The sequence below is a fragment of the Cucurbita pepo genome, unplaced genomic scaffold (genome assembly GCF_002806865.2).
Source record: "Cucurbita pepo subsp. pepo cultivar mu-cu-16 unplaced genomic scaffold, ASM280686v2 Cp4.1_scaffold000134, whole genome shotgun sequence".
In the NCBI taxonomy this organism is placed as follows: Eukaryota; Viridiplantae; Streptophyta; class Magnoliopsida; order Cucurbitales; family Cucurbitaceae; genus Cucurbita; species Cucurbita pepo.
The window spans coordinates 230,408-254,565 of NW_019646436.1; the positions used below are offsets into that span (position 1 = coordinate 230,408).

The window sequence follows — 24,158 nt, forward strand, 5'->3', positions numbered from 1 at the left end:
AATCGTATCACCACGACTTAAAGGAAAGAAAATGAACTTAGAGTGAGATCTCACGTCGAATGAAGAGAGGAAAGAGTGTCAGCGAGGATGTTGACCTCAAAGGTCGATGTATTATGAGATCTCACCTCGATTGAAGAGGAGAATAAAACATTCTTATAAAGATGTGTAAACCTTCCTCCCAAACGTGTTTTAAAAACTTCGAAGAGAAACTCGAAAGAAAAAATCCAAAGAATACAGTAGGCTTGAACTGTTATTAACGAGCTATAACTACAACCCAACTAAGTTCGAGAGAATAGGATAGGTATCTAGGGAACTCATTTTGGCCCTCTTTAATCAAGTTAGGCCATATGGGTTTTGGGGGTAATGGTCCCTAATAAGGGTAGAGAGAGAAAAATTGTAGGGTATGTTTTAGGGAGGCGATGTTTATGGTGATTAGAGGTCTCATGTGAGGGTGTCCTTGTCAACATCCTTGGTGGTACACACTCTCATTTCTGTTCTTTTTTCTAATTATTTTTGGCTTTGAGATTTGAGAAAGAGTTGCTCTTGTCCCCACTTCTCTTTCTCACTCTGCATGCTTTTTTCTCATCTAATAATATAATATATATATATATATTTTATAAATTTTTTAATAGAAAAATGGGGTTTTTTTTAATTAAAAAAAAAATACTAAATCCTATACTTATACCCATTTTCACATTATGATTTTGAAGTGTTTTTTATTAAAAAAAAAAAAAAAAAAAAAAAAAAATTTNTGTGTGGACGGAAGTATGATGGTGGCATTTCCAATGCAATGTTTGACTTTTTGACTTATTATTATTTTCTTTTTTAAAAAAAATGAAAAAAGAAAAGCCACTAGCCACGTTTTAAACACTAACTATTGTTGTGTCGAATTACACACTAAATTACGCTTAGTTCCAAAGTTTTATTTAAGTATTTATATAAATAAATAATAGTTTTGTTTGATTCTCCATAATTACCGTTAACAATTTTATAACATTATTTAATTTTAAATAATTAATTATTATTATTAATTGTCGAGCATTTATTATATGGATAATGACGTGGTGAAGACTATTCCCAACCCGAGTCCTCACTCACATGCATCCTGTAAATTATTTTAAGTTTTTTTTATTTAAAACGAACACACGACACTTTCTTCACCAAGAAATTTAACGTCGTTATCAACCTATTCTTTTCTTTCTCCATTTTCAAATTTTCGAACATCTCTCGATTACACGCTTACAAATACATTGGTCCCCAAAGAGCTTTGCAGACTACGACTTTTATAGTAAATTTAAATATGACTATTATACTTTAATTGGTCGAGATGTGTTCAAATCGACACATTTCGTCAACGTAACTATAATTCAATTAGTTTAATATTTATGGATTTATTATGCATTAAAATAAAAATAAATATACAGAATTTTATTATAATAATTAAGAAGTTGTTTGATATCATAAGAAATAATTTGTATGTTTAACCAACATTCTTATTCTTATTTACATTGTTTATTATACCATTGAATACTGAATTAATTTTAATTAATTGTTGAGTATTATTAATTATAAATGTAATTTAAATTTAATTTATATCAATATTAATTAAATAATATAAGAAAATATATTTAATAAACAATCTAAGTAGTTTAAATTGGCTAATTTCTATCAAAATATAATTAATTTATTTAACTGGAAAAAAAAAATCAAAGTTGTTATCAAAATGGGTTCTTAAATGTCAAAATAAAGGGTTGGTTCAGAAAATTGTATTCAAACAACAGCTTTTCCTTTTGTGTTTGAGAGCTATGTTTTTAACCATAAATGTAAATATTACAATATAATAAACAATCATAGGTTCAATTCAATTTATTTTCTTAGACAAAAGAAAAAAAAATTAAAATTTTCATTAAAAATATTAGAAAAAATTGTACAAACCGCTCGTAAGCTACGGAGTTTGGTACATTACATTCATAAATTTTTAATTTGATCAATTAATTTCATATTGCAAAATCGGGTGAAATTTAACCTTTAGAATGCAAAAGTAAGAGCGAAAGTTTTCTATTAAATAATAATCACTCGAAATAAGAATCATGAATATTGATCTCGATTACATTATCAATCTTCTAGGGTATCTTTGTTTTTACGTGCAAAATAACTTTTTTTTTTAAATGTTGAGTATTGAGAATGCAATAAATAAATTGGAAATTTGAGTATATGATCGGGACAATACAAATTTATGGACAGCTTTTGTTCGTTAAAATACACGAACGAAATTGACACAAAACATGATAAAAGGCACGAGAAGAAAAGTATAATTGAGCGTTAGAAATATGTTTTTTATGCTTAAGAATTGATTCAAAAAGAGTTTGGAGAGGAAAGAATCTACGAGGTTTTGAACAGTTTAATTATAAAATTGACTATATTGGGAAAAGCTGTTTGTAACATGGGAAATTTTGTCAAATGGTCCATTTTCTTGGAAGTTTCTCACTGTTAAAATGAGGCAATGGGTTCTTTTTTCTATCCTTTGAAAACTTTATCAAATGGTCCAGCTTATTTGCGAAAGATTTACGAGTATTGAAGCGAAGAACATCGCTATTGTAGAAAGCCTTTAGGTGATTCAAAAAATAATTTATGAACGTCTATATCTAAAATAAATAATATCATTCGATTTTGATTTTAAAACCATACTTCTAAGAATAAATATAAATACAATCGTTTTGTTAGATAAAATAATCATACAGATGAACGGAATTAAAGAGTTGAAACTGTGGTAACAAGAAAATCGAACAATTTTGAAGATATGTAAATGTGGGTCAAAATGTAAAATGAGTAATGCTATGAAAAAATGAGGAGAAGACTGAGAGTATTCTAAAAAATGAGAGAGTTTCTCTCGTTACTTTTTAAGAGTAAAGACTATTCCCACAGACCAATATCAATGCTCTAATATGTAGTGGTTTTCGTTAAGATCACTTTGATTCATTCATGTATCCCTCGTTTACTTAAATTTGATCATTTAAGTTCAAACCCATGCTCGGAATAGAAGCATGCGGCTTCCTAGCTAAGGACCACTCATCCCCATGCCACTTTCTCATGCTCCTCCCCTAATCTCTCTCTTTCTACCCTACAATTCCTCTTTTTTCAAAGTCCAACTATTTTAGAGACAAGTATCGGATGACAACATTNCTCCCCTAATCTCTCTCTTTCTACCCTACAATTCCTCTTTTTCCAAAGTCCAACTATTTTAGAGACAAGTATCGGATGACAACATTAAGAATTGAACCATCGACTTTTAAAATAAAATACATGTTCGAATTAAAAATAAAAATTTGACCCAACCCATTATTCTTGTTCTTCTAAATTATTGGTTCCTCCACAAACAATACCATTTAAACTACAATATACGTCTTCAAAGCTGCAAGATGTTTGAGCCACAGCCTGCAGCACCCGCCGCCCCTTGCCGTCGAACAGCTTCGCCCTTAGGGCCCCGAGGAGACCGTCGTCTTCTTCCATGCAACCCTCCTCGAATGAAAAGGGTGGCTCCATGGGCTGGCTAGCATCGCCTGCATCCACTAAATTAATATATTTTCATTTATATTTCTATAGATACACAAGTTTTCCATTATATAAGTTCAAAAAAAATTGTTATTTTCGTATACTTGACTCAGAAGAGGTTGGAGGGAAGTAGGCGAAGTTGGTGCGAGCATTGGAGCCACGGAGAGCTCGTGCGGCATCGTCGTAAGCCCGAGCTGCGTCCTCGGCGGTGTCGAAAGTCCCAAGCCATAGCCTGACCTTGTGCAGGGAGTCCTTGATCTCAGAGACCCATCTGCCGGAGGGCCTCTGGCGAACGCCTACATAGCGATGGTGGCCTCTTGATGATGGCTTCTTTGTGCAGGTTCTCATGGCCATGGGGGGGGGGGGCCTCAAATGTGGAGCTTTAATTTGGCTTATAATTGCGAGTGAATGGAATGAGGACAAAGAAAATGGTTTTGTTTTTTTGTGTTTGAATTGATTCCATGTTGCAGGCATATTGGTTGTTTGTATCGAGCAATGTGTTTATTAATGCCCAATTTCAACTCTCTACGATATGCCCAAGTTATGATGTTGATGATGAAGAAAGGTAAGTTAATTAAAAAATAAAGTGTTAATTTAATCACTAACCATATCTTAATACCGTGTATCATTTTGTAACGATCCATACTTAGAATTCGAATAAGAATTTGGAATCTAGATGACTCGACATTTCCCTACAAACCAACACAAATTTTTCCAACAGTTTTTCGTGTGACTATAAGGTCACTCCTTGCATGTATATTCGTGACTTTATTATTACGTAATAGCTAAAAATATATATGCAATGAGTGACCTTATATTTGTCCGGGCACGATTCTAGTAGAATCTTATCATATACATTTAAGGAGTGACCTCATAGTCGTTAGGGCACTCTAGTAGAATCTTATATATACATGCAAGGAGTGAACTTTTAGTCGTTAGGGCACGACTCTAGTAGAATCTTATATATACATGCAAGGAGTGACCTTATAGTCGTTAGGGCACGATTCTAGTAGAATCTTATCATATACATGCAAGGAGTGACCTTCTAGTCGTTATGGCACAACTCTAGTAGAATCTTATCATATACGTGCAAGGAGTGACTTCTAGTTGTTAGGGCACGACTCTTGTAGAATCTTATCATATATACATGCAAGGAGTGACCTTCTAGTCGTTAGGGCACGACTCTTGTAGAATCTTATCATATACATGCAAGAAGTGACCTTCTAGTCGTTAGGGCACAACTCTAGTAGAATCTTGTCATATACGTGCAAGGAGTGACTTCTAGTCGTTAGGGCACGACTCTTGTAGAATCTTATCATATACATGCAAGGAGTGACCTTATAGTTATTAGGGCACGACTCTTGTAGAATCTTATCATATACATGGAAGGAATGACCTTGCAACGGTTAGAGTATGATTTCAACAAAACTTTATCATGAACATGCAAGAAGTAACGTCGTATGTGATTCATATTTCGTAGGACGCAACCCCATAACGACCAACTGTAGTACTTACATAGATCGTGGCAATCTAGATAGTGCACTACTAGAGAGTAGTTGTTGATTATCTGGCAGTACTCATATAGATCATATTCAAACAGGGAGTGATCCTGTATCTACCAACTACTGTATACTCATGTGGATTTCTACCTTTATCTAGACAAATTTACCACTATGGAATAATGGATGGAATAAAAAATAAATGTTTTTAGAATTTTATTTTTATTAATATATTTAAACACGTGAATGTATTCGAAACATTATTTATTAAAAGTTTAACTAATTCATCCATCAACATTCTAAAAAATAACACGCAAGATGAGTTGTTTAGTATTTAAAAAATTTGAAAACTGATGTAATTCTGCGTGTATAAAAGATTGTTTAATTTTGTGTCTCATAATTTTGTGTCTCAGAAAAACTTTTACACATGTTGTTTTCAAATTCGGGGACATTTGTCTTTAATGTTTTTTTTTTTGGACCAAAATTCTAATTTATTGGGTATTTTAATTTCTTTATCCTTTTCGCCACGTAGGTGTTTATTAATACTCTGTTTAGAATAATTTTTTAATACAAATTTACTTTTTAAAAAATAAAATAATTTCTTAAGCATCTTTAAAAAATGTAGTAGATTTAAACTGTAAATTCTCGAAATGTTTTTTTTTTAATTTGAATTATTTTTAAAAAGCTATTTGAGATTTTTGAGTGATTAACTAATTTTTTTAAAAATATTTTGTAAGGAAAACACATATTTTATAATTAATATAATTTCTAAAGAAAAAACTTCTATATTTAAAACATGATTTAAGATATAAAAATATTTTAATTAAAAAAATTATTTAAACTAGAAGATATTCTAAACCTGACATAATTGAAATTGTTGAAAACATTACTAGTTCATAAATAGCGTTTGAATTCACCCTTCTTACTGTGAAATATATATTATATTATATTTAAATAGAGACTTTCACGTTCATTTGAAATAGGTCTCTTGAAATTTAAACTTTATAGGTTAAACTTATAATGGAACATTTTGAATGTGAAGAGATGGAAGTGACCTTATAGTCCTTAGGACGACTCTTGTAGAATCTTATCATTACATGCAAGGAATGACCTTGCAATAGTTAGAGTATGATTTTAGCATAATTTTATCATGAACATGCAAGAAGTAACATCGTATGTAATTCATATCTCGTAGGACGCAACCCCGTAACGACTAACTGTAGTACTTATATAGATCGTGGCAATCTAGATAGTGCACTACTAGAGAATAGTTGTTGATTATCGGTACTCATATGGATCATATTCCTGGGAATGATCTTGTATCTACCAACTACTATATACGCACGTGGACTTCTACCTTTATCTAGACAAATTTACAACTACGGAATAATTGATGGAATAAAAAATTAATATTTTTAGAATTAAGCGCATCAATAAAAAAATTTATTAATATATTTAGACACGTGAATGTATTTGAAACATTACTTATTGAAAGTTTAACTAATTCATCAACCAACATTTTAAAAAGTAACACATTTTCGTCTTAATATTTTTCTCTAAAACATTTTCGGGTAAAAGATTTTTCAATTTTCTGTCTAATAAATTATATATTTTTTTTTAAATTAATACAATTTTTTTTTAGAAGAAATTTGCCTTTAATGTTTTTTTTTTTTTTTCTTGACCAGAACTTGAGGCTTAGAAATATTGAATGAAATTTCTTTTTGATAGGGAAAGTGTTTGATTTCTTGGTTCTTATTAAAACTCCAATTTGTTGGGTATTTTAATTTCTTGGTTCTTATTAATATATTTTAATTAAAAAAACTATTTAAACCAGAAAATATTCGAAACATGTCTCCAGTATAATTGAAATTGTTGAAAACATTACTACTTCATAAATAGCGTTTGAATTCACCACTCTTATTATATTATATGTGGACATGATATATTCTAGAAATTTTGGATTGATTGGAACGGTGATCCAAATAATTTAAATGGAATTCACGACCCAACTTAATCTATCCTATAATTTCTGTTGAATTAATAACTAAAATTTCATAAAACTCAAATATTTATTATAATTTCCATTTTAATGTAACTTTTATTTAAAAAAATATAAAATGTCCTCATAAATATCCTAATATTTTATAGAAAAAATATAATATAATGTTTTTACCCCTATAATTTCTAAAAATTCAAATTTAATTATTTATTTATTAAGTAAATAAATTAACAAATAAGATAAATATATAATAGGTTAGTGTATATTATGTAAAGTGAAGCGAGACATTCTCCGACCCTGTTTAGCCAATAAGAAAAGATCTTTCTCTATTTTTTTTTTTTTTTACGGAGACTTTCACATTCAATTGAAGTCAATCTCCTGAAACTTAAACTTTATAAGTAAAATTTATAACGAGACATATTGAATGTGAAGAGATGGAAGTGATGGCCGACTCATGTCTCATTTTTGGGCAAACATTGTCGGACATTTAAGTCCTTTATTATATTTTCATTTACTTTTATATATCTATTATTTGAATTAAGTTGCTATGTTTTTGTTGGATATTTATTATTACAAATGATATTTTGAATATATTTATCAAATAAAAATATTGAAGGAATTAAACAATAAATATAGTAAAAGACGTGCGAGACTTTTATTTGAATTTTAGTAAGGTGGCAGGCGGACAACAAATAAACAACTTTTTGTACAAGAAAAAAAACAAGGAAACATAATGGAATGGGAGAACGACGACGTTTCGATGGAGTTGTTTGACCGTTACTGCCCGTTGACCGATTCTGTGAAGATTTGATTCATGATAGAGAGAAGTGAACTCCACTCAACCGTTAAATTTCAAACTATTTGAAGCGGCGCTTAGACAAAAATTATGGAGTTTTGACCAATGACTTATGGTGTAGAGACGTGAATGATCTTTGTAAGCGCGTTCATACTCTTGAAACATATTATAACATGCTCGTCGTTAAATTTTAGATCTCTGAAACGTTATTCTAAAAGGATTTTTTTTTTATCTATTTAAGGTAAGAAAACACGGATTAATATACTAAATTCAATAAACTATCACACATTTCAACGACAATACGTGACTTTTTATGAATTTTGTTTTTACTTCATAATTTCAATTTGAATTAAGTTGCATAAGTTCAATTAATGCGATCGAGACAAAGAGATCGAATTCAGTAGTCAAGAATGTTGGAGTAAGAAATTGACATTTTGTAGCTCATCATAAATTGAATAATTCATACGATCTTAAAAAATAAGGTTGTTAAAGATCATCAGATTACGCTTATCCGATGAAATTCCTATTAAACAATATGATCTTTTAGTAATACAAGTAATATTACTACAATTAACATATGAACGAACGAAACCATCAGTACCACGTTTCAAAAATACCTATTTACCTTCGAGAGTAACATTAATTCCAACTTTTAGGAAAAAAAAAAAAGTTTGGAGATAATCTATAAAGTATAGATAAATGGTTTATGCTCATATATTGAATAATAAAAATTTTAAAATTAAGCGTATTTTTAAATATTATAAAACACGAAAGGATTATGAGTATTTTTATTAATTTAATTAAGAATATTTCAATCAATTATTGTAAATGATGTGAACTTTATTTTTATTTTTAGATTTTGAATTTAATGTGAAATAAAATCATTATATATCTTTAATGTCAATGATCTTAAATGAACAAACTTTGAGTAGAAATTTGTTTTGTTTCGCCAACTTTTTAGTCAAGTAATGTGAAATATATTTATTTAATGAATCTCTACCGCTTCAACCACAAAATAAATAATGTTTTTTTTTTTTTTTTAATTCCAGCGAAGAATATTATTAAAGGAAACCATATTTTAACTAAAAAATAAATAGATTTTTCATAGCTCTAGAAAATCACGTGACAGCCAAATTTGAAAACTGATCTGATTCAGTTTCTTTCAAAAAATTTCGTCCAAATGTGTGCGGTCAGCGGGTCCCACACCATTAATAAAATTAAAACACTGACGTCCAACCAGAAAGAGTGTACCCACCTTACCTTTAACAAAAAACAAACTATCTAAAAATATTTATGTTAAAAACATAATTGATATAAAGTTTAAGATAAAAATGGTATTAAATTACTCCAATAAAGGTTCCTTTTTCTTTATTTAAAAAAAATATTTAAAAATATTCCATAAATAGCTTCATTGTTAGTTGAAAAATGCACCCATATGCCACGTGTTTCATAACTATTACTTGGATATTTGGTGTATCCATTTTAACCAAATGTTTCTACATACAGCTTCACGTGATCTAATTTTATCTATGGTATTTCATTCATTCAAAAAATTGAGTTTAGAATCGATGGGTGAGCTAAAATACTTAGTTATCATAAAATTATTACTAAAATTATAATAATATTTTTAGGCTATAATTAAGTCAAAAATAGTTTCGAAACAATCTAAAACAGACCAAACGTGTCAGTTAGAGATAAACTAAAGGGAGGAAACTTACTATAAGAGAGGAATTCAACATTTGAACTCAAGGAAAGCAATAAATTGTCTTTATGAACTCCAAATGGAATTCCAATTTTCTCTATTTTGAAAACGGACGACACGTCCTTTAGTTGGTTTCACATGATCGTAGCCCACTCCCATTGAATACAAGGTGTAAAGGTCGTTCACTCAAATGAATTGGTCCAAATTTTAGTGAATAGTTGCCACTTAATTTGCCATAATTTTTGTTTATGTTAAGAATGAGAAATAGAAATAGAATTGGGATCGAAAGTATGATCTTCATTCATGTTTACCACGTTTAAATAGGATACAAACTATCAACTAATACCTAAAAATAGAAAAAATATATATCTAACTAAATCTGGTAAATAAATAAAATATACGGTTAATCAAATCTATACTAACAACTCCCTAAATATGTGAGATATATTCTAACTAATTATCACCGCAAAATATCCTCTTAATACTCCCCCTCAAGTTGGAGAGTGTATGTCGATCACACCCAACTTGTCCTTCAAAAAGTCAAATTGTTGTCTTCCCAAAGCTTTAGTAAAAACATCTGCCAATTGCATTTTGGTCGATACATAATACGGTTTGATGATTCCAGCTTGTAACTTTTCTCGAACTATATGACAATCTATTTCAATGTGTTTCGTACGTTCATGAAAAACTGGATTGGCTGCTATATGTAATGCTGCTTGATTATCACAATATAATAATGCTGGTTCGGACAGTGGAACATTCAAGTCTTGAAGAATGTATCTTAACCAAGTTAACTCTAAACAAGTATTTGCCATAGCTCGATACTCGGCTTCTGCTGATGATCTGGACACATTAGTCTGCTTTTTAGACTTCCAAGAAATAATTGAATTTCCGAGGAAAATGCAGAACCCAGAAATAGATCGTCTGGAAGTTCGACAACCACCCCAGTCAGAATCGCAATATGCCTGTAATCTTAAATTGTTTTCAGATGGCAGTAGAAGTCCTTGACCAGGAGTGCCTTTGATGTACCTCAGAACTCGAAGAGCTGCCTCCCAATGTGGTTTTCTTGGTTCATGCATAAATTGGCTAAGCATACGAACTGAATAAGCTATGTCAGGCCTAGTGACGGTCAAATATATTAATCTGCCAATCAACCGTCTGTATTTACTTGGATCATTCAACTTCTCTCCTTCAGTTAAAGAAAGTTTCAGATTTTGCTCCATAGGAAATTTGTCTGGACGTGCTCCTGTAAGACCTGTGTCTTGAAGTATGTCTAGAGCATACTTCCTTTGAGACATAAAAATTCCTTTTCTAGATCGAGAAAATTCAATGCCTAGAAAATATTTCAAATTTCCTAAATCTTTGATAAGAAATTTCTGGAGTAAACTAGTCTTGAGATATTGAATTTCTTCGAGATCATTGCCTGTCAACAGAATATCATCAACATAGATTAGAACTGCAGTGAAAGAAGTACCTTTACTCTTAGTAAACAAAGAGTAATCTGCTTTGGACTGAGTGTAGCCTGCATTTTGTATAGTTGTAGAAAATATGGAGAACCAATTGCGAGAAGCCTGTTTTAATCCATAAAGAGATTTATGGAGCCGACATACTGTATTCTCCCCCTGTCGGCGAAGACCTGGTGGTAAAGACATATAAACTTCCTCGTCTAGATTACCATGGAGAAAGGCATTTTGAACATCCAACTGATGGGTGAACCATTTTCGAGCAGCAGCAACAGTGAGTAAGCAACGAAGTGTAGTAAGTTTCGCTGTAGGGGAAAATGTTTCTGTGTAATCAATACCTTCAACCTGAGTGTATCCCTTTGCTACTAGTCGAGCTTTATAACGTTCAACAGAACCATCAGAGTTGTATTTAATTTTGTACACCCAACGACAACCAATAGCTTTATGACCAAGTGGTAGAGGAACGAGAGACCATGTATGATTACGTTCCAAAGCTGCAATTTCATCATTCATAGCCTGCTGCCATAACGGGTCGCCAACTGCCTCGTCATAGGTTTTAGGTTCTGTCTGGGATGTAATAAGAGCTAGAAAAGCACGTTGAGTAGGAGAAAAACGAGAGAATGAAAGGTAATGATGAAGGGGATACCTGGTGCCAGTGCCGGGACTTGAGCTAGAGGTTAAATGATTGGCTCCAGAAGACATCTCATAATCCTTATGCCAAGCTGGAGGCTGTTTAGTACGAGTAGAACGTCGAAGTGGAGCTGATGTATCAGGTGGGATAGGATTGGAATTAGTGGGCGAATCTGGAGAAGGTGGAGGAGACGACGGAGTAGGAGGTGAAGGAATAGAAGGTGGAGGATGGATGTTTGAGTAGGATGGATCATGAAGTGGTACAACAGGAGTCGAAGGAGCTAATGTCGAAGTTTGTGAAGCTGATGAAAAAGGAAAATCATCTTCACAAAATTTGACATCACGGCTGATAAAGAATTTGTGAGATTGCATGTCATACAACTTGTAACCTTTATGACCACAAGGATATCCTACGAAAACACAAGGAGTTGCCCTAGGTTCAAATTTTTGCTTAGGATGTACTATAGTTGCATAACATTTACAACCAAAAACTTTAAGATGATGAAATGTAGGTGGTCGTTTGTAGAGTGCTTCAAAGGGTGTCTTGTTAGATAATAATGGTGATGGCGTTCTATTTATAAGATAAACAGCCGTTAAAATGCACTCTCCCCAAAAATTAAGTGGAACCTGTGACTGAAAAAGAAGAGACCTAGCTACATTTAGGATATGGCGATGCTTGCGTTCTACGACTCCATTTTGTTGTGGAGTATAGACACAAGTGCGCTGAAATTCAATACCACAAGAAGTAAAGAATGGTTGCAAAGATAGGAACTCAGTCCCATTGTCTGATCGAACTATCTTGATAGTAGTATGAAATTGAGTTTGAACGAATTTAACAAAGTTCATTAACAAATGATGTACTTCTGACTTATGTTGCATTAAAAAAACCCAAGTACATCGAGTAAAATCATCAACAATAGTGAGAAAAAAACGCAAACCAGAATGGGTAGGAATTTTATGTGGTCCCCAAACATCACAATGTATCAGATCAAAAGCAGAATGGGTTGTTATTGAACTTCTTGGGAAAGACAACCTAGTTTGTTTTGCTAACGGGCAGATACTACAATTATGAGAATAACTCGCATTATTAAGATGCAATTGATCAGCTAGAAATTTAAAACGAGAAAAGGAAGGATGACCTAGGCGTAAATGCCACAAATCAGATGACTGAGATACTTGATGAGCTGAAGATTTGATTGGAGATGAAGAAATATGATAGAGACCTCCAAATTGTTTACCCGAGCCAATCATCTTCCCCGTAGCCAAGTCCTGCATAACACAAGAATCAGGATAGAAGGTGACATAACATTTCAAGTTATTGGTAAGTTTGCTGATCGACATTAGGTTTAAATTGAATGAAGGCACACATAAAACGTTGTTTAATTGAAGGTTAGGGCTAAGAGAAATATTGCCAGTATGTGACACACGTGCTGTCTCTCCATTAGGCAAATTTATTGCAGACATGATGGCAGCCTTTGGTTCAGTCATAACAGAAGATTTTGATACTATATGATCCGTAGCTCCACTATCGAGAATCCATGAATTAGAACTCGCAGAGTTAATAGATAATGTAGATATGGGAAACAAACCTGCAACATTGATGTGATTGTCAGAATTACCAGAAGGGTGATGATTGATTGCAGATAAGGCTTGTGCTATCTGTCGTAATTGCTCAGAAGAAAAATTTGGAATGGAATTAGGTGACTGTTCTTCTGTATTCAACTGTGAAACATCGGCCATATTTGCAGATGATCGATATCCACGGTTATTGTGTTGATTGTCTTGTCTTGTCCTTCCAGAATTATTTTTCTGTCGACACCGATCTTCTGTATGGCCCCTTCTATCACAAAACTTACAGTGAAACTTAAGAATTCGACACTCATTAATTGTATGACCACTTTTATTGCAGTGTTCACACAATTTGTCCTTGGCGAATTTTGAATATATTGTTTTCTTTTGCACTGCTGATGCAATCGAGATTTTCTCAGTAGGTTCGGAAGTTACCTGACGCTGCATCTCTTCTTGTACAAGTAATGAATAGGCTTGCCTCACATTAGGTAATGGAGACATCATCAATATGTTAGATCTCACCGTTTTATAAGACTGATTAAGCCCCATGAGCAATTGCATCAATTTGTCTTCTTCGCGTTGATCAATATGTATTTGACGTTGATTACAGGTAAATGGTGTGCGGTACGCTTCCAGTTCATCCCAAAGTGCTTTGAGCTTGGTGAAATATGTTGACAGCGCCATGGTTCCTTGTGACATCGTTGCTATCGAGTTTTGTATTTGAAAAATTGCTGGAGCATTCTTTTGTGAGAATTGATCGTGAAGATCAACCCACACTTGATGAGCTGTCTTGGCGTGAATAATGCCTTTAGCGATATCTGCTTCAACGGAATGAGTTAACCAAGATATTATCATACTGTTGCACTGATTCCAGAGTTCGAATTCGGTTGAATTTGCATCTTGGGACGGTTCCTCAATTGTGCCATCAATGAAGCCAATTTTCTTCTTGGCAATAAGAGCATGCATAACTGATTTACTCCAGGATTGGTAATTTGCTCCATTTAATTTGATTGGAACAAGTGAATATCCTGGCTGATCAGAGTGATGAATATAGTACGGATGTGTTAAATCAACATCCGAAATTTTGAAGCTGGATTTGGCTGATTCCGCCATAAAGGAAATTTTGATATTTAAGAACACCAAGATCGGTGCTCTGATACCATGTTAAGAATGAGAAATAGAAATAGAATTGGGATCGAAAGTATGATCTTCATTCATGTTTACCACGTTTAAATAGGATACAAACTATCAACTAATACCTAAAAATAGAAAAAAATATATATCTAACTAAATCTGGTAAATAAATAAAATACAAAATATCCTCTTAATAGTTTATCATAGTAATAAATAGGTTCTTAATTTGATTTTATTTTTGTATTCAGTATATTTTTGTATAAATTAATTGAGTTATTAGATAGAAATTGTATTTTCATACTTTTAATTTTGTTATATCTAATAATAGATCTCCACTAAATTTGTACTTTTGAAATTTACACGAGAACAAATTCATAGACTAAAATTGTTATCAAACTCATAAGTAAATAAACGTCAAAATTTTTAAAAAAATTTAATAAATTTTTAAACTCAAAATAGATCTGTAAATTTTTTTAAATTTGTATTAGTACCCCTGATCTTTATATATATTTAAAAAAAATTTACATTNCTAATAAAAAAAAATTCAAATATAACATTTATATTTAAAAAAAAACAATCTTACCTTTAAAAAAATATTTTATAACTTTAAAAAATATTAAACAAACTATGAAGTTTAAAGTGAATTTTATTAGTTTGACCAATATTCTATTATAAAAAAAATACCCTATAAAGTTTAAAAAGTAAATTTTATTAGTCTAAACAATATTCTATAATAAAAAAAATCCTACAAAGTTTAAAAGTAAATTTTATTAGTTTAACCCATATTCTATTATAAAGTAAAAATTCTTGAAAGTTTAAAAGTAAATTTTATTAGTTTAACCAATATTCTATAATTAAAAAAATCCTACAAAGTTTAAAAGTAAATTTTATTTGTTTAACCAATATTCTATTATATACAAAATCCTATCAAGTTTAAAAGTAATAAATTCAGAAGTCCAGATTCTGGCATTATGATGTCATAAAAAAATCACAATATTTTATTGCATACGTAATAATACTTTGTATCTAAGATTTAAAGAAAAAGCAAATTAGATTTAAAAGGTTTAATCATTTTATTTTGGTAATTTTAATTGAGAAAAATAAAAAAAAAATAATAATAAAAGAATAAAAGGAGTAGACGGCAGCAGTGTTAGACTTTTCATTGTGAAAGACGGCAAGCAGTAAGCAGTTTCGTAGCTTTGAAGGGTACAGAATTTTGCTTATTTATTTGCGACAAAGGGTCTAATCGGCAAACACTGCAACCACTGCAAGCACCTTCGGCGTGTCAATGGCGAAGCTGTATGCGTCGTGTGCAGCAATGGTGGCGGTGCAAATTGGGTATGGCGGATCCAACATTCTTATGAAAGTGGCTAGCGAGAAGGATCTTGATCCTTTCGTGTTCTTCGTGTATCGCCATATCATCGCCTTCCTCGTCTTGCTTCCTTTCGCTTATGTGATCGATAGGTGCAATAATAAAAGTCGTTTGTGTTCTTCCTTCGATTCATGGTTGATTATATGGTGATGATTGTTTGAATCATGCAGAAACAAACGGACTTCTTTGACGATTTCCATGACCATTAAGATCTTCTTGCTCGCCATTTTAGGCTCAACTATTTACTTGAATCTTTTCTACCTTGGAATTAAGTATACTTCAGCCACCGTCGCTTCCGCTTTCAGTAATGTCACTCCCAGCTTCACCTTCGTCATGGCTGTTTTGTTCAGGTACTCAAATAGAATTCATAACTCAACTCAATCCAATTCAACCGTCTATTGAGTGTTCCAGTTGTTTCCATTGTCAACTTCTCCCTGCCAATAGTTATATAGTGTGAGCAGTTGTTGTTACTCTCTTCCTTGCATATATATAACGTCTCTTTCAAAATCTCTCTTTCAAAAATCTCTCTCTGCCCTTATTTTCTAAAATCGAAATTAGAGGCTCGAGCATACGTCGTTTGGCCGTAGGCGACGTAAGAACGAATTGGCTTAGCTCACTTGTCGTTGGAAAGTGAGTACCGCACAATCGCAAGTTCGGTGCTATCAAGAGTGCGATGGTGACAATTACTCTCCATATTACATTAATAACTAAAAAAATTTAAAATTTAAATATCAAATATTCATTTTTATTGTTTAGGTTAGTTAGTTTAAGTTATCGGGTCATTTAAACACTCCTATGATCAGGTCGGTTGTTTTACATTATTTTTTTTTTTTAATTTTAATTTTGGGAAACTTTTTCCCAACTTTTAAAATGTGGGTGTAGTTGTACTAAAATTCCATTTTTACACACATTTTTGTCTCATTTTTTTCATTTTGTCGATAAATATGAATCATTCAAAAGTACTTCTTTACTAGTTTTGTAATTTATTATTATTATTATTATTTTAAAATTCACAACCATAGAAATTGGAACTTTTCAACTTTACAAAAGCTAAAATATCTCCCATCACTAAACAATATTAACATTGATCTAAAGGTGATGTATTTTCTTGAGGGAATCCTTACTTTTAATTTGGATCGAATACATTTTCAAAAGTAATGCTTAAAGATATATATTCGAAGTCGAGGGCATAGATTTTTTATGCCTAAAATTACCATACATTTATGTCAGTTGTGGATGTGACATACTTTTACCGAATAATATTTATTTCTTCATTTATGTTTATAATTCTCGATAATATTTAAATAATATTTTTATAAGAGTTCAAGTTAATAAATTATTAATTTAAGTATTTTTTAATTTTTTTATTTACTTATGTATAAAGATTGGAGAAAGTGAATATCAAAACTGCACGAGGTGGTGCTAAAGTGTTGGGGACGGTTATCTGCATTGGTGGTTCGCTTATTTTCACGTTCTGGAAAGGACCATACTTAACCAAAGCCATCTTCAAGGAGCCACTCATAAACATATACAAGAATGAGGACTCTGGGAATAGTAGCGGCAAGGATTGGATCAAGGGCTCGGCTTTTATTGTTCTAAGTGAGATGTCTTGGAGTGCATGGCTAATTCTACAGGTAACTTATGTTGAGGATTATTGGGATTGGGAGTGTTCCACATTGGTTAATTTAGTGGAAGATCATGGGTTTATAAGTGACGAATACTATCTCCATTGGTATGAGGCCTTTTGGGAAAGCCCAAAGCAAAGCCATGAGAGCTTATGCTCAAAGTGGACAATATCATACCATTGTGGAGAGTCGTGTTCGTCTAACAACTTAGTCTTATTTTATGCAACCAAATGAAATAGGCTCATCAAATCTCAATGCCTTGCAGACATTTGTCACCAGAAAATACCCAGCTAAATTGACCATTACTGTTCTAACTTGCGTGTTTGCAACTGCACAATCTGGCTTCCTTGCCTTGTTCTTCGCAAGAGATCCAGAAAAATGGAAGCTGCAATGGGATGCACGGTTGTTAACCATCGTATATAGTGTGAGTGTATTGTCTCGTATAGGATACAAGCTATCAACTAACTTCTAAACAAACTATAACGGATGTGTGTAGGGCATTATTATTTCGGCGGTCGGGTATTTCGTACAAACCTGGGTCATCAGCCACAATGGGCCAGTTTTTACTTCAATATTAATAACTCAACTCAATCCAATTCAACCGTCTATTGAGTGTTCCAGTTGTTTCCATTGTCAACTTCTCCCTGCCAATAGTTATATAGTGTGAGCAGTTGTTGTTACTCTCTTCCTTGCATATATATAACGTCTCTTTCAAAATCTCTCTTTCAAAAATCTCTCTCTGCCCTTATTTTCTAAAATCGAAATTAGAGGCTCGAGCATACGTCGTTTGGCCGTAGGCGACGTAAGAACGAATTGGCTTAGCTCACTTGTCGTTGGAAAGTGAGTACCGCACAATCGCAAGTTCGGTGCTATCAAGAGTGCGATGGTGACAATTACTCTCCATATTACATTAATAACTAAAAAAATTTAAAATTTAAATATCAAATATTCATTTTTATTGTTTAGGTTAGTTAGTTTAAGTTATCGGGTCATTTAAACACTCCTATGATCAGGTCGGTTGTTTTACATTATTTTTTTTTTTTAATTTTAATTTTGGGAAACTTTTTCCCAACTTTTAAAATGTGGGTGTAGTTGTACTAAAATTCCATTTTTACACACATTTTTGTCTCATTTTTTTCATTTTGTCGATAAATATGAATCATTCAAAAGTACTTCTTTACTAGTTTTGTAATTTATTATTATTATTATTATTTTAAAATTCACAACCATAGAAATTGGAACTTTTCAACTTTACAAAAGCTAAAATATCTCCCATCACTAAACAATATTAACATTGATCTAAAGGTGATGTATTTTCTTGAGGGAATCCTTACTTTTAATTTGGATCGAATACATTTTCAAAAGTAATGCTTAAAGATATATATTCGAAGTCGAGGGCATAGATTTTTTATGCCTAAAATTACCATACATTTATGTCAGTTGTGGATGTGACATACTTTTACCGAATAATATTTATTTCTTCATTTATGTTTATAATTCTCGATAATATTTAAATAATATTTTTATAAGAGTTCAAGTTAATAAATTATTAATTTAAGTATTTTTTAATTTTTTTATTTACTTATGTATAAAGATTGGAGAAAGTGAATATCAAAACTGCAAGAGGTGGTGCTAAAGTGTTGGGGACGGTTATCTGCATTGGTGGTTCGCTTATTTTCACGTTCTGGAAAGGACCATACTTAACCAAAGCCATCTTCAAGGAGCCGCTCATAAACATATACAAGAATCAGGACTCTGGGAATAGTAGCGGCAAGGATTGGATCAAGGGCTCGGCTTTTATTGTTCTAAGTGAGATGTCTTGGAGTGCATGGCTAATTCTACAGGTAACTTAGTCTTATTTTATGGAACCAAATGAAATAGGCTCATCAAATCTCAATGCCTTGCAGACATTTGTCACCAGAAAATACCCAGCTAAATTGACCATTACTGTTCTAACTTGCGTGTTTGCAACTGCACAATCTGGCTTCCTTGCCTTGTTCTTCGCAAGAGATCCAGAAAAATGGAAGCTGCAATGGGATGCACGGTTGTTAACCATCGTATATAGTGTGAGTGTATTGTCTCGTATAGGATACAAGCTATCAACTAACTTCTAAACAAACTATAACGGATGTGTGTAGGGCATTATTATTTCGGCGGTCGGGTATTTCGTACAAACCTGGGTCATCAGCCACAATGGGCCAGTTTTTACTTCAATATTTAACCCCCTAATGCTGATATTTGTGGCCATATTCTCAGCATTTGTGTTCTCAGAGAGGCTTCATGTGGGCAGGTAAGCCACTCCCTTCCTCTACCATGTTTGTATTGAATTGAAGGTGTTAACTGAAACTGTTGTGCTATGAAGCTTGGTGGGAGCTTTCTTTATCGTATTGGGTCTGTATTTGGTGCTGTGGGGGAAGAAGGCAGATCATGTGGTGGCGGATGAACAGCAGGACAATGAAAAGGGGTTGGTTGACACTGAAATGCAGAATACATCTGTAAATGATAATGAAGTGAAAGATAGTGTAAGAGAAACCAGAATTTCTCCGATTTGAGCTGCAAATGTTGCAAGTTAACTACGGAACACACCATGTGGCAGCACTTTGTTCTTTCACTGTTCTTGTATTGTATCTATACTTATATAAGTCTATATTTAGAATGGAGTTAGTTACTTGTAGAATTAACCATGCACTCCAAGACATCTCACTTAAAACAATAAAAGCTGAGCCCTTCATCCAATCCTTGCCACTGCATTGTTCAGAGTCTTGATTTTGGTTACCTGACGCTTTTTTTTTTTTATTAAAAGTTCGGGTTAGTTGGATCAATAATCTATTAAAATAATAAATAGAATTGGGATCGAAGGTACGTATTCACATTGATATTCATAACGTTTAAATAAGATACAAGCTACCAACTAATATCTTAATAATTAAATATTAAGAATAAAATAAAAATTAGGAATATCTAAGATATATATCGTAACTAATTATTAGAATATATTTTCCAAATATTATATCTCAACGTTCATGTATGTCAATAACACCCAACTTGGCTTTCAGAAAATAGAGAAGGTAAGACAATAACACTTAACTTGAGAGTGTAGGTCAATAACAATTTTGTCTTCGCAATAGTGAAAATATCTGTCAAGTTAACTTTAAACAAGTATTTGATCATCTTAACAAGTTGGTTTACTTCTTAAACTTTCAAAAAAGAAGCAAAACACAAAAATAGACCGCCTTTCATTAGTTTGATTGGTGAGAAGGTCAGACACGCTAGATGGACTGACCCACACGTTGGAGCGGGCAGGGTCAAACACACTGGATATGCTGGGCCGCAAAAGCTGGATGGGATGGTCCGCGCACGCTGGGAGTGGGATGGGCCGAACACGATGGGCGTGGGCTAGGCCGCGCACGCTGGGTGTGGGCTGGGACGTATACGATGGTTGTGGGCTGGGCTGCATTCGCTGTTACTGGGCTGGGCCGAACACACTGTAGTGGGCTGTGACGCCGACGCTGGAGAGGGCTGGGCCATGCACGCTGGAATTGGGCTGGACTGCACACGTAGGGACTGGGCTGGACCGCGCACGCTGGGACAGGGCTGGGCCGAACACGCTGGGACTGGGCTGGGCCGCGCACTCTGGGTGTGGGCTGGGTGGCACACGCTGACTGCACACACTGGGAGTGGGGTGGCCGCACACGATGGAAGTGGGCTAGGACGCGCACGCTGGGTGTGGGCTTGGCCGCACACTGGGAGTGGGCCGGACTACGCACGCTGGAAGTGAGTTGGGCCGCGCACAATGGTAGTGGGCTCGGCCGAACACGATGGTTGTGGGCTGGGCCGCACATGCTTTAAGTGGGCCGGACCGCGCACAAATCGAGTGGGCTGGCCCGCACACGCTTGGAGTGGGATGGGCCTCGCACGCTTTGAGGAAAAATTACACAATAATAGCAAAAATCGCACAATAATAGCAAAAATCGCACAATAATAGCAAAAATCGCACAATAATAGCAAAAATCGCACAGTAATAGCAAAAATCGCACAATAATAGCAAAAATCGCACAATTATAGAAAAAATCACACGTTAATAAAAAAAATCATCGCATAAGCAAAGATTATTAAACCAAAAGAGGAAAAATCACACAATAATTGAAAAAATCAGCACATTAAAATGATGTATCCATTAAAAGAAAAAATTAATAAAATAATAAGGAAAGTATCTGAGTGGGGGCCACCCCATTATTACCTTTATTAAAGACTTTTTAAAAATGGAAATAAGTATTATAAGGAAAAAACAAAATATTCATTATTTCTTTTGGCTCTTACTTTGATTTATTTCCATGCAACTTACAACACCCAAAATGATGTCGTTTTAATGTCTTTCATATGTTTAATATATATATATATATAGAAGATAACATCAGTTTTTTAGTAGTATTATTTATTATTATTATTATTTTATTTTTGTATTTTAATTCAGAAAAATAAAAGATAATAAAAGAATAAAAGGAGTAGACGGCAGCAGTATTAGACTTTTCATCCTGAAAGACGGCAAGCAGTAAGCAGTTTCGTAGCTTTGAAGGCTACAGAATTTTGCTTATTTATTTGCGACAAAGGGTTTAATCGGCAAACACTGCAAGCACCTTCGTGCGATCGCAATTGCGGCGTCTCAATGGTGAAGCTGTATGCGTCGTGTGCAGCCATGGTGGCGGTGCAAATTGGTATGGCTTGTTGGATGATGGAAGTCTCACATCAGTTAATTTAAGGATATTCTCTCCATTGGTACTAAGCCTTTTAGAGATGCCCAAAGGAAAGCCACGAGAACTTATGCTGAAAGTGGACAATATCATACCATTGTGGAGAGACGTGTTCGTCTAACATTGCTGATCCAATTCTCATGAAAGTGGCTAGCAACAGTTATCAGGTCATATAATTGTTTTACTATCAGTTTTTTTTTATAAACTTTTTCCCAACTTTTGATTTTGATCGAATACATTTTATTCTCCCTTTACGTTTAAAGATATAGTCGAAGTTGAGGGCATAGATTTTTTATGCCTAAAATTTCAATATATTTATTTGATTTGTGGATGTGACATATTGGACTAGGAATGGAGTTAGTTACCTGTAGAATTAGCCATGCACTCCAAGCCACTGCTATTCCCAGAGTCATGATTCTTGTATATGTTTATGAGTGGCTCCTTCAAGATGGCTTTGGTTACGTGGGGTCCCTTCAAGAACGTGGAAATAAGGGAACCGTCAATGCAGATAACCGTCCTCAACATTTAGCACCACCTCTTGCGGTCTTGATATTCACTTTCTCCAATTAAATATTGTGTTCTTTGTATTTTCTCTTTTGGGTTTTTCCTACCCTGATAGCTAAGTGGTTAATAATGATCAAACCTTTATTGTTTATGTTATTATTTACTTATGTATAAAGATTGGAGAAAGTGAATATCAAGATTACAAGAGGTGGTGCTAAAGTGTTGGGGACGGTTATCTGCATCGTTGATACTGAAATGCACAATACATCTGTAAATGATAATCAAGTGAATGAAAGTGTGAGAGAAACCAGAATTTCTCCAATTTCAGCTGCAAACGTTGCAAGTTAACTACAGAACACACCATGTGGCAGCGCAGTTGTTTTGTTTCACTGTTTTTTTGTTGTACCATTATTTGTGTTGGAAATAGCTTGTGCTTGGCTAATTCTTCAGAACATAAATGAAATAAAGAGACTCAAAGATTTGCAAGCTTTGAAGGGCTGGGCTTTCCACGCGCGATAGGCGAGGACGCGCCCGCTGGATTGGGTTGGGCCTCGTTCAAGGGCTGGGCTGGTCCGCGAACGCTGGATGGATTGGGCCGCACGAGCTAGAGTGGGCTGGTCCGGGCACACTACATAGACTGGTCCGCACACTCTGTATTGGGCTAGGCCGCGCACGCTCGATTGAGCAAGGCCGAGCACACTGGTTTGGGCTGGGCCGCGCACGCCGGATTAGTTGGTCTGCACATGCTCAAGTGGGCTGGTGGACTTGCCCGCAGACGCAGCGTCGGCTGGACCTCGCTCGCGGGATGGGCTGGGGCGCGGACGCAGGATGAGCTGGGATGGGCCGCACACGCTGGATGGATGGCCACACAATCTAGAGTGGGCGGGTGGGCTGGCCGCACACACTGGATGGACTGGGCCACGCACACTATATTGGGCTTGCCCAGTGACACAATTGCGCTTTCGAAGGCAGCGGACTAGCGATTGTGCGGCACTCACTTTCCAGCAACAAGTGAGCTTAAGCCAATTTGTTCTTGCGTCGCCTACGGCCAAGCGACGTATGATCGAGCCTCTAGCCTCGGTTTTAAAAGAAGGTTTTAGAAAACGAGGAGAGAGAGATTTTGGAAAGAGACGTATTATAAGCAAGCAAGAGAAAGATAACAACAGCTTAGCATATATATGACCTTAGGTAGGGAGAAGTTGACAACTAATCATATTCCCTATAGTACATTCTGAGCCATTTTAAGTCAAACATGATATTTTTTAGGCGTTGCCCTAGAATTAGAAAAGAAAAAATACTAGAATGAAAAGAGAAAGATAACAACAGCTTAGCATATATATGACCTTAGGTAGGGAGAAGTTGACAACTAATCATATTCCCTATAGTACATTCTGAGCCATTTTAAGTCAAACATGATATTTTTTAGGCGTTGCCCTAGAATTAGAAAAGAAAAAATACTAGAATGAAAAGAGAAAGATAACAACAGCTTAGCATATATATGACCTTAGGTAGGGAGAAGTTGACAACTAATCATATTCCCTATAGTACATTCTGAGCCATTT

General features: G+C 34.0%; 2 protein-coding genes and 1 long non-coding RNA gene across 3 annotated transcripts; 2 read left to right on the forward strand and 1 right to left on the reverse strand.

Annotated features, from left to right (window-relative positions):
• Positions 1 to 3,336: 3,336 nt before the first annotated feature.
• Positions 3,337 to 3,900, reverse strand: LOC111783978 (ethylene-responsive transcription factor RAP2-11-like). The gene is made up of 2 exons (XM_023664799.1): positions 3,657 to 3,900; positions 3,337 to 3,560 (listed from the first exon to the last, which is right to left on the reverse strand). The coding sequence occupies exons 1-2, from the start codon at positions 3,898 to 3,900 to the stop codon at positions 3,340 to 3,342; spliced, it is 465 nt and encodes a 154-aa protein (XP_023520567.1). The 3' UTR covers positions 3,337 to 3,339.
• Positions 3,901 to 15,497: 11,597 nt separating this feature from the next.
• Positions 15,498 to 20,022, forward strand: LOC111783966 (WAT1-related protein At1g43650-like). The gene is made up of 6 exons (XM_023664790.1): positions 15,498 to 15,808; positions 15,887 to 16,066; positions 18,936 to 19,185; positions 19,249 to 19,407; positions 19,480 to 19,631; positions 19,704 to 20,022. The coding sequence occupies exons 1-6, from the start codon at positions 15,633 to 15,635 to the stop codon at positions 19,891 to 19,893; spliced, it is 1,107 nt and encodes a 368-aa protein (XP_023520558.1). The 5' UTR covers positions 15,498 to 15,632; the 3' UTR covers positions 19,894 to 20,022.
• Positions 20,023 to 21,796: 1,774 nt separating this feature from the next.
• LOC111783967 lies at positions 21,797 to 23,090 on the forward strand. The gene is made up of 2 exons (XR_002813458.1): positions 21,797 to 22,259; positions 22,442 to 23,090. It is a non-coding gene; the product is annotated as an uncharacterized LOC111783967 (long non-coding RNA).
• Positions 23,091 to 24,158: the final 1,068 nt, after the last annotated feature.